General features: G+C 44.2%; 1 protein-coding gene across 5 annotated transcripts in view; it reads right to left on the bottom strand.

Moving 5' to 3' along the window:
* LOC120063329 (kinesin-like protein KIF2A) overlaps positions 1 to 15,218 on the bottom strand; it is a 32,993-nt gene that overhangs the window by 1,816 nt on the left and 15,959 nt on the right. Inside the window, exons 3-20 of one of the 5 annotated variants that reach the window (XM_039013647.1) lie at positions 14,970 to 15,092; positions 14,517 to 14,571; positions 14,271 to 14,390; positions 13,004 to 13,104; positions 12,693 to 12,788; positions 12,541 to 12,595; positions 11,019 to 11,181; positions 10,684 to 10,774; positions 10,430 to 10,493; positions 10,228 to 10,319; positions 9,167 to 9,309; positions 8,812 to 9,016; positions 8,374 to 8,484; positions 7,008 to 7,075; positions 6,405 to 6,527; positions 4,979 to 5,123; positions 4,663 to 4,764; positions 4,267 to 4,402 (exon numbers count right to left, since the gene is read on the bottom strand). In XM_039013647.1, the coding sequence (XP_038869575.1) occupies positions 4,267 to 4,402; positions 4,663 to 4,764; positions 4,979 to 5,123; positions 6,405 to 6,527; positions 7,008 to 7,075; positions 8,374 to 8,484; positions 8,812 to 9,016; positions 9,167 to 9,309; positions 10,228 to 10,319; positions 10,430 to 10,493; positions 10,684 to 10,774; positions 11,019 to 11,181; positions 12,541 to 12,595; positions 12,693 to 12,788; positions 13,004 to 13,104; positions 14,271 to 14,390; positions 14,517 to 14,571; positions 14,970 to 15,092 (1,993 nt within the window). Of the gene's footprint in view, positions 1 to 4,266; positions 4,403 to 4,662; positions 4,765 to 4,978; positions 5,124 to 6,404; positions 6,528 to 7,007; positions 7,076 to 8,373; positions 8,485 to 8,811; positions 9,017 to 9,166; positions 9,310 to 10,227; positions 10,320 to 10,429; positions 10,494 to 10,683; positions 10,775 to 11,018; positions 11,182 to 12,540; positions 12,596 to 12,692; positions 12,789 to 13,003; positions 13,105 to 14,270; positions 14,391 to 14,516; positions 14,575 to 14,969; positions 15,093 to 15,218 lie in introns of all 5 variants that reach the window. The other 4 variants (XM_039013648.1, XM_039013646.1, XM_039013650.1 and 1 more) reach the window with 4 other exon arrangements.

A 15,218-nucleotide genomic window follows, 5' to 3' on the forward strand; every position in this document is an offset into this window, starting at 1 on the left:
AGGCCGTTTACTCTGGGCACGCTTTTCATCCGGACGTGAAAATGCTGCCCCCTATCCCAAAGAAGTTAAAAGAATACGATGATTCATGTTAATAAAAGTGAAACCTACTACTGAACGTCAACGGTGATACATGCAGAGAGACCAAAATCAACAAAAGAATGAAAGAGGTGGTGAATATTCCAAATATCCTGGCATGCATACGCCAGGAGTAAAAATAAAGCGCTAATTTTGAGTATGTGGACACCCCTTCAAATGAGTGGATTTGGCTATTTCAGCCACACACGTTGCAGACAGGTGTATAAAATCGAGTACACGGCCATGCAATCTCCATAGACAAACATTGGCAGAAGAATGGCCCGTACTGAAGAGCTCAGTGACCTTCAACATGGCACCATCATAGGATGCCAAATTTCTGCCCTGATAGATCTGCCCCGGTCAACTGTAAGTGCTGTTATTGTGAAGTGGAAACATCTAGGAGCAACAGCTGCGAAGTGGCTCATAGAACATGATCGCTGATGCGTGTAGTGCGTAAAAATCGTCTGTCCTCGGTTGCAACTAGAGTTGCACATTTTGGGGAATATTCAAAGGTGGAAACTTTCCGTGGGAATTAATGCAAATTAATATGCAAATTAATATTAATACCGTTTAAAATTAGATGTTTTTTTGCATTGGATATATTTACCATATCATATGGAGACAGAAACAAACATTTTACCTTATCATAAGTAGAAAAATTGCAAATGATTAAATCCTTCCAATATACATTTTTAAAAACAAAAAAGTTACAAATTGAACTTTAATTGAGTTGACTTCACATGAGATGATTTCACTGAACAACAAAAAGGGAATATTGAATGATCCCCAATGATCCATCGCATCTCCCAAAAACATTTTCAACATCTGTAAAATTATAGTCTAGAAACTAAAGCTTTGATTTTCTTCCTCTCAGGCTTTCATGTCTTCTCCCTGGACATCCTCAATGTCCATCTCTTGAACATCAGACTTTGAAGCTTCACTGTTACTTTCCAACCTTGTTGAGGATGGCTCGTTGTCAGGCACAAAAAGCCTCAAATATGCCCGGATGGCCACCAATTTTTCAACCCTTGTATTGGTCAGCCTGTTGCGTGCTTTGGTGTGTGTGTTCCCAAACAAGGACCAGTTGCGCTCAGATCCACAAATTCCCTTTCACCAGGTAGCCTAGTGGTTAGAGCGTTGGGCCAGTAACCGAAAGGTTGCTGGATCGAATCCAAGAGCTGACAAGGTAAAAATCTGTCGTTCTGCCCCTGAACAAGGCACTGTTCCCAGGTAGGCCGTCAATGTAAATACGAATTTGTTCTTAATTAACTGAATTGGCTAATTAAATAAAGGTTAAATAAAAATAAATAAATGAGATATGTTGGAACGACTGCCATATTGCATCTCCATCCCAAAGCCCTTGCTTGGAAGTGTACTTTGCCAGACTGCCAAGAACCTTGCCCTCATCCAGGCCAAGGTGGCGAGACACGGTAGTGATGACACCATAGGCCTTGTTGATATCTGCACCAGAAAGGATGCTCTTGCCAGCATACTTGGGGTCCAACATGTACGCTGCAGTATGTATGGGCTTCAGGCAGAAGTCTCCAGACTTTTTGATGTATTTCAGAACTGCAGTTTCCTCTGCTTGGCGCAACAGTGAAGTGGTTCGACACCTGCATTGCTTGCTGTTTGGAGTTTTAGGCTGGGTTTCTGTACAGCACTTCGAGATATTAGCTGATGTACGAAGGGCTATATAAAATAAATGGGCAGGACAGTATGGAATCCTTCTCTTACATCTGCAAGCAGAGTCTGATCATCAGACAAGATGGCATTGTCTCCCTCAATCAGTGCAATGGTTACTGCTATAGGTTTCAGAAGTTTCAGGCTGCTTACCACTCTCTCCCAAAATATATAATCCAGGAGGATCCTCTTGATGGGCCTGTCTATATCGGCACACTGTGATACGGCCATTTCTTGGAGAGACTCCTTCCCCTACAGGCGACTGTCACACATGATGACTACACCACCCCAACAGGTGTTGTTGGGCAGCTTCAATGTGGTACTCTTATTCTTCTCACTTTGCTTGGTGAGGTAGATTGCTGCTATAACATGATGACCCTTCACATACCTAACCATTTCCTTGGCTCTCTTGTAGAGTGTATCCATTGTTGTCAGTGCCATGATGTCCTTGAGGAGCAGATTCAATGCATGAGCAGCACAGCCAATGGGTGTGATGTGAGGGTAGGACTCCTCCACTTTAGACCAAGCAGCCTTCATGTTCGCAGCATTGTCTGTCACCAGTGCAAATACCTTCTGTGGTACAAGGTCATTGATGACTGCCGTCAGCTCATCTGCAATGTAGAGACTGGTGTGTCTGCTGTCCCTTGTGTCTGTGCTCTTGTAGAATACTGGTTGAGGGGTGGAGATGATGTAGTTAATTATTCCTTGCCCATGAACATTCGACCACCCATCAGAGATGATTGCAATACAGTCTGCTTTCTCTACGATTTGCTTGACCTTCACTTGAACTCTGTTGAACTCTGCATCTAGCAAATGAGGAGATAAAGCATGTCTGGTTGGGAATTGGTGAATAGAAGTAGAAGGACTTTTGTCAGAGGTTACTTGTTGTGAGCGCTGAGGGAACTTTATGCACTTGGCCAGATGATTCTGCATCTTTGTTGCAAATGTACACAGCTTTTCCTTCTACATTAGCTGCAGTGAAATGTCTCCATACATCAGATAGTGCCCGTGGCATTTTCCTGTAAAGATTCGATTTTTTTTGGTAAAAAAACTAACAGATAAATAAACAACTCCTTTGTAAGATACATGTTTTAAAAATGAAACATGTATGGAAACAGGTGAATTAAAACTCCTCAGTTAGCAGGCTCAAGCAAGCTAAAACCTACATGGTAGCAAAAACTAACTAGCAGAAATTATTAAGTTAGAAATTATTTAAACACACTTTTGTGTAGGCTACTATTTACAAAAAAACATATGTTATATAAAATATATTCACCCCACCCAGTATTGTAATCAAAACTTACCAGAAAGCATGTAGTCCTTGGCTCAGACAGTGTAGTAGTGTGGGCTCAATAGCATCTCATTAGTATGCAAGATCTTGAGAATCAGCTGTACATGTGATGGAAGAATGCACTGTGCATGCAGAGGGTTGCAATTCCATTGAATTGGGGATAGTTTAACCAAAATATGCCACAAGACCTAGAATAGCCTTATGTGTATCCCACAAAAAGGTTCACTGTTATAAGATAACTTTTTTGATGAATTTAAACAAATTTAAACAAATTCCCAGGCTTAACTTCGCATCGGAAATTTCCCGGAAAGTTTCCGACCCTTTGCAACCCTAGTTGCAACACTCACTACCGAGTTCCAAACGGTCTCTGGAAGCAACAGCAGCACAATACCTTTGTCGGCAGCTTCATGAAATGGATTTCCATGGCCGAGCACCCGCACGCACACAAGCCTAAGATCACCATGCACAATACCAAGCGTCGGCTGGAGTGGTGTAAAGCTCGCCACCATTGGACTCTGGAGTAGTGGATATGCGTTCTCTCACGTTTCACCATCTGGCAGTCCGACGGACAAATCTGGGTTTGGCGGATTCCAGGAGAACACTACCTGCACGAATTAATAGTGCCAAATGTGAAGTTTGGTGGAGGAGGAATAATGGTCTGGGGCTTCTTTTTCATGGTTTGGACTAGGCCCCTTAGTTCAGTTGAAGGGAAATCTTAATGCTACAGCATATAATGACATTCTAGACGAGTCTGTGCTTCAAACTTCGTGGCAACAGTTTGGGGAAGGTCCTTTCCTGTTTCAGCATGACAATGCCCCCATGCACAAAGCGAGGTCCATACAGAAATGGTTTGTTGAGATCGGTGTGGAAGAACTTGAGTGGCCTGCACAGAGCCCTGACCTCAACCCCATCGAACACCTTCGGGATGAATTGGAACGCCAACTGCGAACCAGGCATAATCGCCAACCTCACTAATGCTCATGGCTGAATGGAAGCAAGTCCCTGCAGCAATGTTCCAACATCTAGTGGAAAGCCTTCCCAGAAGAGTAGAGGCTGTTATAGCAGCAAAGGGGGGACCAACTCCATGTTAATGCCTATGATTTTGGGATTAGATTTTCCAGGTGAGCATACTTTTACCACACCTCATTCCTTAGAGATGTTCTTCTATCTGACTGAAACGGTACCATGTCACTGTAATAATACATGTCTAGGCTGCTTACCTCTGAGCTCAGTGAGGATATCAATCTTCTGATCCAGTATCTGCTCTAGCTGAGTGGCGTAGGAGTCCACGTCATAGTCCACCTCCTCAGTCATTTCCAGCAGAACCTTCTCATCCTCCAGCCACCGGATAGACTCCTGCTCACAAAAGACACACATTAACATCTCACCAATAACAGTCATCTCATCTTCCTACTGACAAACAAATGATTCAAATCAATGACTTTGCTCCCATCAAGTCAGTATCACATTAGCTTGAATAAGTGGATGATTTAGAGAATTTCATGGATAGTAGCTCCACAGGATATTAATCTTGCAGATTAATTCAACACAGAGGTGGAACCTCCTAACCATATGTGAAAGGGTCTAAGAGGAGCCATCTGTTAATGTGGTCTGACCTGGAAGACAGCTCTGTGGTCCTCCAGCACCTGTTCCTCCATCTCCACCATCTGAGACACAGCCTCATGGAAGTTAAAGAGCTGGGGTGACACCTCCTCCTCCTGGAGACAGACAACAGTCAGAGTAACACACACACACACCAGCATCACCTCTTTTGAATAAATGGCCTCAAGGAAGGAAGAGCTGGGTCTCATGCACAAACTCATGCACACAAACACGTGTGCACACAGACCCACACAGTGAGAAAACCATCTAGGATACAAGCTGAGTGAGCATAAAAGTGCATTAAGAGTGTATTATAAGAGTGTTGCTTACGTTCTGCTCACAGAGCAGTTTGAGGTCGTCTCTCTGGGGGGAGCTGCCCAGGTGGTCCCAGTCATTGTCCAGCAGGTCCACCACATGGATGTTGGGATGGACCCCCTCGGTCACCTGGTTAGCGTCCACCGTCAACTCCTTCACTCTGTGTGTCAATCAACACCATCCTCCGGTCAGCTGACAGTGCTGCACAGCCCAGTTAAATACACTCCACATGATGGGCCTTATTCAGTAGGGACAAACAGTCAGGATATTGCAGATAGAAATGCATTACTTGGATATGACTGTGACTCAGAATATTAAGTCTCGTCAGTTCTATGCAATACATTTGACTGAATGTTTTGGCCCATTGAATAGATACCCAGAAACCATCACAACACCAGTGACACCATGTGCAGCCAATGGGTCCTTCATCTGTGCTCTTATTTGTTGCAACTTGCTTTACAATCCATTTTAAGTTACAGTGATATGGTATCTTTAAAATAAAATGTTTTATTTTTTCAGTCGATAAAACCGAATTAAGCAATATAAGAATAATCAGTTAATCAAATTCAGAGTGCTAGATTAGTTGTTCCCCACTAAAGCAGCTCTAAATGATGATGCTATAGAACTGTAGAAGCTGTGTGTTTCAACAGGGCCCTTGCATGTTAGCCATGTTTGGCATGACAATGAGCGACAATGAGTTGGCATGATAGCACAAACATACGGCCAGGACTGTCTATACTTCTGGCATCTCGTGTATGATTAATGAGGTGTGACTGAGCTGATATGGTCCCGTACAGCCTAACCTTATTGACTTGTGTCTGACCCACTGACTGACTGGGTGGTGACAGGAATTTCTGTAGCAGTTGGAGATGGAACAAACACAGGCTGGTCTCACTGCACCTTTGGCAATAATTGCAGGTACTTAGCCAAGGAATTATCCTCTAACTAGCACAGTATAAAATGACTAGTCAAATATTAGGTGTTAACTAATAGGCCTGACTGACTGGTTATGCTACATGACACCATAAACAAAGATTTGGAACCAAATGCCACATCACAAGGAAATGTGATAAAATGCACACACACACACGCACACGTTATTGTCCATAAGAGGATATGAGGAGAACAACAGCTTTCACAAGTTAACACAAACTCAGCACAGCAAAAGATGATCGCAGGGCACATGCCAAGGCTGGAGAAAAGGATGAAAGAATGTTTCATGGAGATGGAATAAAAAGGGAAGGAAATGAGGAATAAGACGTGTGGACAAGTCCTCCAGAGAGACTGGTGAGAACGATGGAACAAAGACCAAAAGAACAGTGTGTGTTGTTTGTATTTTACAACTAATGTATGCATACAGGAAAAGCATGCAGGTAAGTGTATGCTTTGACAACCAAAAAGGTATTTGTATGTGTGTGCACACAATGGGAAGGTGCTTGACCTGCAGGGAGAAGTAGCAAAGTCATCGTACTCATGGGTGGGCGAGAGCTCCGAGAACGCCGAGCGACTTCCACCGCCCTGGGAGAAGGGGATGTCTGAGGGACTGATCCCAAACTCCTTTACTCTGCAGAGCAGAGCACAGCACCAGGCCCAGAGCAGAGGAGCAGGGACCACAAGAGAGAGGGGACGAGGGTCAGGACACACAAAACTAGAGAGAAATAGGCATTTTCCTTTCCCCATGACCTGTCTGCCACAGTGGCACTCATTCAGTCTTTCACATGTAGCCTACATCTGATCAAACTGCTGCAGGCAGATATTCCCAATATTCCCAACAAATACTTGTATGATCATAGAGAGCCCTTTCTTTACATCATTATATCTGCCTATTGAGGCTCAGAAGCATCCTCTACCTATTTCTAAGCACAAAAATGCTGTGTGAACGAGCACAGTGAAGAGCTCAAGGTCCATAGAAACCTAAAGGGAGCGTGGTCAAAGAAGAGGTTCCTATATTCCTTTTCTCAGACACTTCTCTGCTGATCACAGATGGAAAGCACAATTGTAGGAGACACAGTTTCCCATGGCCAGCTGTAACACGTGTGCCCACCTGTTAGCGTAGCGTAGCGTGTTGAGGGTGTTCTCACAGGATGTCATGCCAGGAGAGATGGTGGCTATCTGGATAGGACAGAGGTGAGGAGAAACTCAGTGGAGGTAAGGCCAGTACAAAGACCAAGTAAGGTGGCCTGTCCTTTGCAGAAAGTGTGTTTACTTAAAAGCTACAGGGTCGAGACCAGTGGTCACCAACCTTTCTGAGTCAAGATCACTTCAAAAACATAAGTCTATGCAACATTAACCAATTAAAAACAGTTCTGTAGCATTGAGGTTCGTAAAGAAGGTTATAGGCCCAACACATTATCACTGCATATTGGCTACGGTTGAATTTCCCTGAAAATTATATACTTTTTTTTAGGTAGTCTATATGATCACACCGGTAATAGATCAGTTGTTGTATTACTTGTGAGGCACAGCTGAGTGAACATACATTTAAATAATTAGCTTTTTCTTTTTCTGGGCTGATTGATGGTGCCTGCATCTGATGGTCAATCTCAGCAGAGGGAGAGAACAGCAGACTGAGGGTCCGCCTCTCAACATCCCTCCACTCTCCCTTTCCTCCACTGACACTGACCAAAAAAGGAACACCGTCTTCTAGCTGATAGCGAAACTTGAGTCACACCAAATTATTTCTGCCTCATGCACAAATTGATGTTGTTATTCCTGTGAACAGAGAAAGTGAAATATTCCCAAGCCGCTAATAATAACAAGACAAGCCTATCGATACACTTTCCTTCTCATTCATTACAGCTGCTGTGCTGGTTGTAGCACAAGTGGAAGAACACCCATTAAATGGCTTATGAAAGAGTTGAATAAAAAGTATTGACAGTGCTGAGTAAGAACTTAAACATGAACTCAGTCATAAAAACAGCAGCTCTTTGCTGTATTCATTGACAGTCTGTCTCTAGTCATGGTTTTAAACGTTTTAAGCTCACAGTATCAACTTTGCTTTAGATTTATTTTAAGCCTGCTACGTTATCGCAGACATGGTAATCTGAGACATCCGATTGGCCAGCAGTAGGCCTATAGTGTGCTTGATTTGCTCTCTGGGCCCGACGGGAAGGCAGAGTATGTACCTTCAGATACATGAAATGGTTCAAAATGGGAACACTTCGCCTACCCAGCCAACGGCGCGATACAAATAAATAAAAATAGAAACTCAAGGCTTTATCGTTGTTTTTTTAAGAGAAATGTTTGGCGATCGACTAGGAATACCTTGGTGACCACTGGCCTAGACCATGGGCCAGGTGTCTTAAAAATAGTAATTTTTAAGAAAATCAGAGATGACTGAACCCTATTGCCAGTGAGGAAAGAATTCACCAATTACCAATCCCACTAGCAGTGACTAATGATGAACTCACCATGCATGTGCGGGAGTTCTCCCCTATGAAGGAGTCTCGGAGGACCTGTGTGAGCTTGCTGGCCCTGAATGGAGTGTGTGGTTTGTTCCGTCCCAGCGCCCTGATGCACTCCTGGTAGAGTTAAAGAACGATACAATGAGCTACAGTTTGTCTGCCTGCTGACTGATATACATTCTGAGAGAGATGGGACAGGAAAAATACAGTTGACCATTTCTATAAGATTACGTTATGTCCAACTAAGACTGCTAGTTCTGTTCAACTGGAGGAAAATGCATCTCAGACAGCACACTATCAGAGCTGTATTCATGTCAAATCCTGTAAATCCCTATAAGATTAATAAACTTTTACTTGAACTATCAGACTAAACATCTGCTGACTTTCTACCGAGTGTCCCTGTCAGAATGCTCTGCAGCTGCCCTCTGATCTCTCCCCTCTGACCTTTAGTGCCAGAAGGCTCTTGTTGATCTCAGCTCCCTCCAGGCGTGTCTGGCGGTCAGCGCTGGATGTGTCGGCCCCCCTCTCGTTCCCCGCCAGGTCGATCAGGGAGAACTTGCCATGCATCTTCCCCTTCCTCCTCAGAATGATCTGGAACACGGCGTGGCTACGGGACGAGTGGGCGTTGGCCGAGGTCTGCCCTGACGTTCTGAGAGAGAGGGACAGAGAGGGAGAAAGAAAGCAGGAAGGAGAGCATTTAAATGTAATGCACAATAACGTTTTAAAGATCACCGTTTATGTCATTAGTTAGGGCAACTGTGGGATGTTGCTACAAATACCTTCCACTCCGTTGCCTTACCTGCAGCTGTTGCCCACTTCTATGAGTTTGAGGACGTTCTCTGTGCATTTGACATCTCTCTCATGCAACCCCACCACCTGCACCTGCTGCTTCCCATCCTCCAGCACCCGGAGCTTAGCCTTACCATTCAGCAGGTCAAACACCTAGAAGACACACACAACAATCAGGTCAAATACCTATACAACCACACACGCAGTCAGGGTAAACAGTCAGGTCCAACACATATATGACCGCAACTTAAAACCAGTCTGTCAACATAATCACCCACGGGAGCAATACACCGCTTCCCCTTACAGTCCGAGTTAAACACTTACAACCAAGTTCCCTCCATTATTTTGGGGCACTGACCAATTGAGGCCTTGCAGAAACTTGAACCTTGTGAGAATTCTATGATAGGCCTACATTCCATGAGACTTAAAAAAAAAAAAAAATGTTTAACATCATGGACCAAATAGGTCATTGTAAATTGCATTGTAATGTGTTATATGATGCAAAATAAACTGTGTGGTTCGAGCCCTGAATGCTCATTGGCTGACAGCTGTGGTGTATCAGACCGTATACCATGGGTATACCATGGGACACAGCCCTTAGGTGTGGTATATTGGCCATATATCACAAACCCCCGAGGTGCCTTATTGCTATTATAAACTGGATAACAACATAATTAGAGCAGTATAAATACATTTTTTGTCATACGAGCTGATATACCACGGCTTTCAGCCAACCAGCATTCAGGGCTCGAACCACCCAGTTAATAAAGAGAATTAGACAATGTAGGCTACACTCTGCCTATTAGCTTATATGCAACACGGACCCTTTAATTAAAGACTCAATCTTGCAAAGTTAGATTTGTTTTGGTTTGTTGCATTGAAAAGGGGCTGATAATGTTGATTCGATCACATTAGAGAAAAATGTTGATAGTGAAACTCAATCTCTTGCGTCTTCTGCCCTGGCAGTCCTGGAGGAGATGCGTGGCCACGCACGCGCGCAGCTTAGAAGGAACATTGCCTACAACCAAAACCACAAGTTGATGCTGTATAAACGAGTCATTAATCACTTGCCTTTCCACTGTAGATTTCAAAGAAGGTTGCGTACACCTGAAGATCTAACTTCTTGTAGCAGGGTTTCTTCAACATGACAAACACATCCCGAGCTGCATGAGGACAAAGGGGAAAGAGACTAAGAGAAAGTTTTACAATTGTAATAGGTTCTGAGCATTACAGCACCAACAACAATACTAAGAATCCACTAAGAATCACTTACCAGCTAATGCATAAATCCCTTTAGAACAATCCTGGTTCTTTCCAGAAAAATCTCCACCCATAGTCTGAAACAAAAGATGGCAATATTCACAGTTCTGATTGTGGGTGAAACATAAATTGAAATGAAAATGCAACAACGCTTGTACACATTGAACCTCGATGTCACTGATGTAATGTTATTGTTAAGTTAGTGTTTAATAACTGACATGCATCAGCAGAAGAGGATGAGGAGGCTGGTGTGTGTGCGCGACTCACATGTGTTTTGCCACTACCAGTCTGTCCATAGGCGAAGCACGTGGCCATGCCCCTCTCAAAGATGGTCTCCACCAGGGGCCTGGCAGTAAACCTGTAGTGGAAACACACAAATCCACTCATCAGTGTGTGTGTGCATTCACACACACTAGCAAAACACATACTTGCACACATTCCATCACAACAGCCTAACATACACACGCCATCAAAATACATTCTACACACACACAAATCCAATGCAAGCAGTCCTCCTGGATTGAATTCCAGTAAAAACATAAAGCTGACACGTCAAACAAAACAGTTGTTTTACTGCAACAACCGACTGCTCTCTGTCTGACCTGTAAACCATTTCATTAGTGGTGCTGTCATCAAAGGCGTAGTCGAAGCGGAAGGTCTGGTTCTCCAGGTAGCGTGTCAGGTCCACCTTCTGCTTGGGCTCATGAACCATCACCACATCCTTACTGGGGATGGTAATCACATCCAAGTCCCTTATAGTCAGCTCTGGAATACGCACAGCCATGTTAATGAAAGTATACAGAGAAGATACACTATATACACAAAAGTATGTGGACACCCCTTCAAATTAGCGACTTCAGCTATTTCAGCCACACTCGTTGCTGACAGGTGTATAAAATTGAGCACACAGACTTGCAATCTCCATAGACAAACATTGGCCTTACTGAAGAGTTCAGTGACGTTCAACGTTGCACCGTCATAGGATGCCACCTTTACAACAAGTCAGTTCGTCAAATTTCTGCCCTGCTAGAGCTGCTCCGGTCAACTGTAAGTGCTGTTATTGAGAAGTTGAAATGTCTAGGAGAAACAACGGCTCAGCCGCAAATTGGAAGACCACACAAGCTCACAGAACGGGACCGGCGTGTGCTGAAGTGCGTAAAAATATAGTCTGTCCTCGGTTGCAACACTCACTACCAAGTTCCAAACTGCCTCTGGAAGCAACGTCAGCACAAGAACTGTTCGTCGACAGCTTCATGAAACTAACATGCGCAATGCCAAGTGTTGGCTAGAGTGGTGTAAAGCTCGCCGCCATTGGACTCTAGGGCAGTGGAAACGCATTCTCTTGAGTGATGAATCACGCTTCACCATCTGGCAGTCTGACGGATTAATCTGGGTTTGGCGGATGCAAGGAGAACGCTACCTACCCGAATGCATAGTGCAAACTGTAAAGTTTAGTGGAGGAGGAATAATGGTCTGGGGCTGTTTTTCATGGTTTGGACTAGGCCCCTTAGTTCAGGTGAAGGGAAATGTTAACGCTACAGCGTACAATGACATTCTAGATGATTCTGTGCTTCCAACTTCGTGGCAACAGTTTGGGGAAGGTCCTTTCCTGTTTCAACATGACAATGCCCCTGTGCACAAAGCAAGGTCCATACAGAAATAGTTTGTCGAGATCGGTGTGGAAGAACTTGACTGGCCCGCACAGAGCCCTGATCTCAACTCCATCAAACACCTTTGGGATGAATTGGAAATTCAACTGGGAGCCAGGCCTTATCGGCCAACATCAGTGCCCGACCTTACTAATGCTCTTGTGGCTGAATGTAAGCAAGTCCCCGCAGCAATGTTCCAACATCTAGTGACAAGCCTTCCCAGAAGAGTGGAGGCTGTTATAGCAACAAAGGGCAAATGGGGGGACCAACTCCATATGAATGCCCATGATATTGGAATGATGTTCAGACGAGCAGGTGTCAACATACTTTTGGTCATGTAGTGTAGTTTCCCTGATTACAGGCCATAAGAAAATACCTGAACATGACTGATTATGACCGTCCAAAAGCTCATAGTAGGTCAACTCGTGACTGGTTCCTCATTATGATTAAAGGCTCTGTTGGATGTCCTCCTTACCTTTCTTGTTGAGTGGACGTTTCCTCACACAAACACATATTCTGTGCTCTTCAATCTGACAAAATAAAAACACACATTGATCAGGCCATTGTATTGGGACAGAGGTAGAGAAAGCAGGGAGGGAGAGAGAGCAGGGTGTTGTCTGTACTCACCAGATCTGTGGTGGACAGCGGCCGGTAGTCCAGACTGGCACGGAAGTCTCTGATCATATACAGGATCTCATAGTTAGGGACAGTGGTGTCCACCTCCTGAGAACGGTTATGTTAGGTCACTGTTCAATTTATACTTGAATTCAATTAGCAAGTTATTATCACTAAAGAAAATGTGTTCAATGACTAACATGGCTATAGTGAGTCAATTAAATATGTGAGTCAATTATCTTATTTTATCCTCATTTTAAAAACCCAGATATTAGAGAAGAGATGGGGGGGCAGAGGATGGAAGGAGGAGAGTAACCCTGTACCTGTGCCTTCTTCTCCCTCAGCTCCTGTTGCTGTATCCGTCGTCTCTCTCTCTTCTCCTGCAGTTTCTCCACTTCCTTCACACAGTTGGACTTCCTCCTCGCTGCCAGGAAACCCCGGCAAAGGAACAGGAAGTCACAAACGCTGCCTTTCACACTCAACCTTTCTGAAAGGGATCTCTTCCTCTGCTGGTGTTTCCCTACTATAGGGTTGTCCAGACAGAGTGGTGCCTGGCTGGGGACTGGGCCTAGCTATCATTCAGAGGAACAGCAACTTTATACAGGCCTGAGGGCAGGCTACAGCAGCTGGCACAAACCTTACCCTGGTAACCCTTCTATTCCTATTACACTACTATTACAATACACTACTATAGGGCTCTTGACCAACCACTGATCCAACAACAGTCAAATGCTGACTGGGAAAGCAGAGATATGAGTACATAGGGGACTTCAGTCTAGGTTCCTCAAAAGTTACATAAATCCATCACATCACCTCATTTCTACCAGCATGACACATATGCAACCAGAAGATTAAAATAATTAAAAATAATAATACATTTAAAAAACAGTTAGTACCATTTAGAAACCCAATTCATAATTTGAAAATCCTATTATAAGAGAGAGGAGAGTATAAAGTGAGTGTCAGTAGCCCATTTCCACCAGACCCCAAGATATCCAGCTGAGCAGCATACAGCCCCATCTGAAGGCCTGCAGGCTCGTCATTCAGAGCAGAGAGCGGTGATTAATAATCTGCAGTAATCTGGGGGAGCAGGGCCAGGTCAGAACCAGAGCCAGGCTGGCCAGCAGGAAATAGAGAGAGAGCTACGAGGATGTCTCTCTCTGTCTCTGATTCCATTGGTGGGGGGGAGCCCCCATCACGGCTTTGAATATAGCGGAAGCCTTTTAGGCGAGTAATAATCACAAACTAAAGGTTCTCCAAAGGAAAGCGACAGGGCTCTAAGATAACATTAAGCATTGGGGTGGTTGGGAGAGTTGATACATACAAAGCTGTCCAAACTCCTTTCTGCTTAGCTGATGCAATGACGCTTCTGTGACACACATGTGATCGACAAAACATAGAAAATCAGGAACATCAAGTCTTTTGGTCAAATGTTATCGTAACAAATACACGACATGAAATGGAATAACAAATAATATTTCCGGGGAATGCATAGGATGGTGAAAATGACAGAACATTCAGATTTCCGGAATGAGTAAATATGTCAAAATGTAACTCCTAGATAGATGGATATAGCCGTGATGTTCCTACCGTTGGTTAACTGTTGGGCTGTCTGGGCCTGAGTGGGCTGGGCTGGCTGCTGGGCGGGAGGAGGAGGAGGGGAAGGCTCTAGCTGCTGGGGTGGAGCTGGTCTGGCCCGGGTCGACACCACTGTGGAACCCACAACACAGAGAGTTATCAAGAGGGCCTGTTTCAAGTGAATTAAGCGACATTGTACCCATGAACATTTCAAGACAATGTTCAACTGTCAATGATCAAAAACAAGTACACAAACACCTCTGTTATCCCTGGACGGAGTGCCATTCTTAGTGGGCGCTATTGTTCGCCGGTTCTGCTAAGGAACACAAAAGAGGGAGATAAGATAAATGCATTGACAAAAATAATTGAAGCCATGAGGATTAAACCATAATCATGGTTTACGAAATGATTTTACCCAGCAGATCACTAGAACACAACCCTGAAGAATATAACACTTCTCACTCCCATGACTGCAAAATAAGGGTTATAAAAATGGACAAATATTGAGAATCAGATTACTGGAGCTTCCTTTCTTCGCATCTGTTCTGTGTTTTTTTTTGCCACTCCAGCAGTGGGCCTCTGAGGCCACACACTGCACCATAGGCAATATATCCGGTTCTATATCTATGCACTACACAGGCAGACTTCACCCTGCGGTAGTTATACTAGCATTCCATAACTAAACTAAATTCCGTCGCATGAAGCGCTCACCTTGGTGATCTTGTTGACCTTCACAGAGGTGGGCGTTGGTGGGGGCGGGGTCTCTGGGCTGGGGGCGATCTCCTCTTCTGGGGCCACATCTGGGTTTAGTGCAAATATACTCTCAAAGTCAATCTGGACAGAGAGAAGAGTGTGTCACTGTAATTGTACCTAACCCATACAGTCGCTCCTGAACAATTCCACTAGTCCCTTCTCTTTGCCCTTCTTGTGTGTGTCTGTGTGTGGTGTGGCAATAAATGT

The sequence above is a fragment of the Salvelinus namaycush genome, chromosome 18, assembly GCF_016432855.1.
Source record: "Salvelinus namaycush isolate Seneca chromosome 18, SaNama_1.0, whole genome shotgun sequence".
NCBI classification, from domain to species: domain Eukaryota; kingdom Metazoa; phylum Chordata; class Actinopteri; order Salmoniformes; family Salmonidae; genus Salvelinus; species Salvelinus namaycush.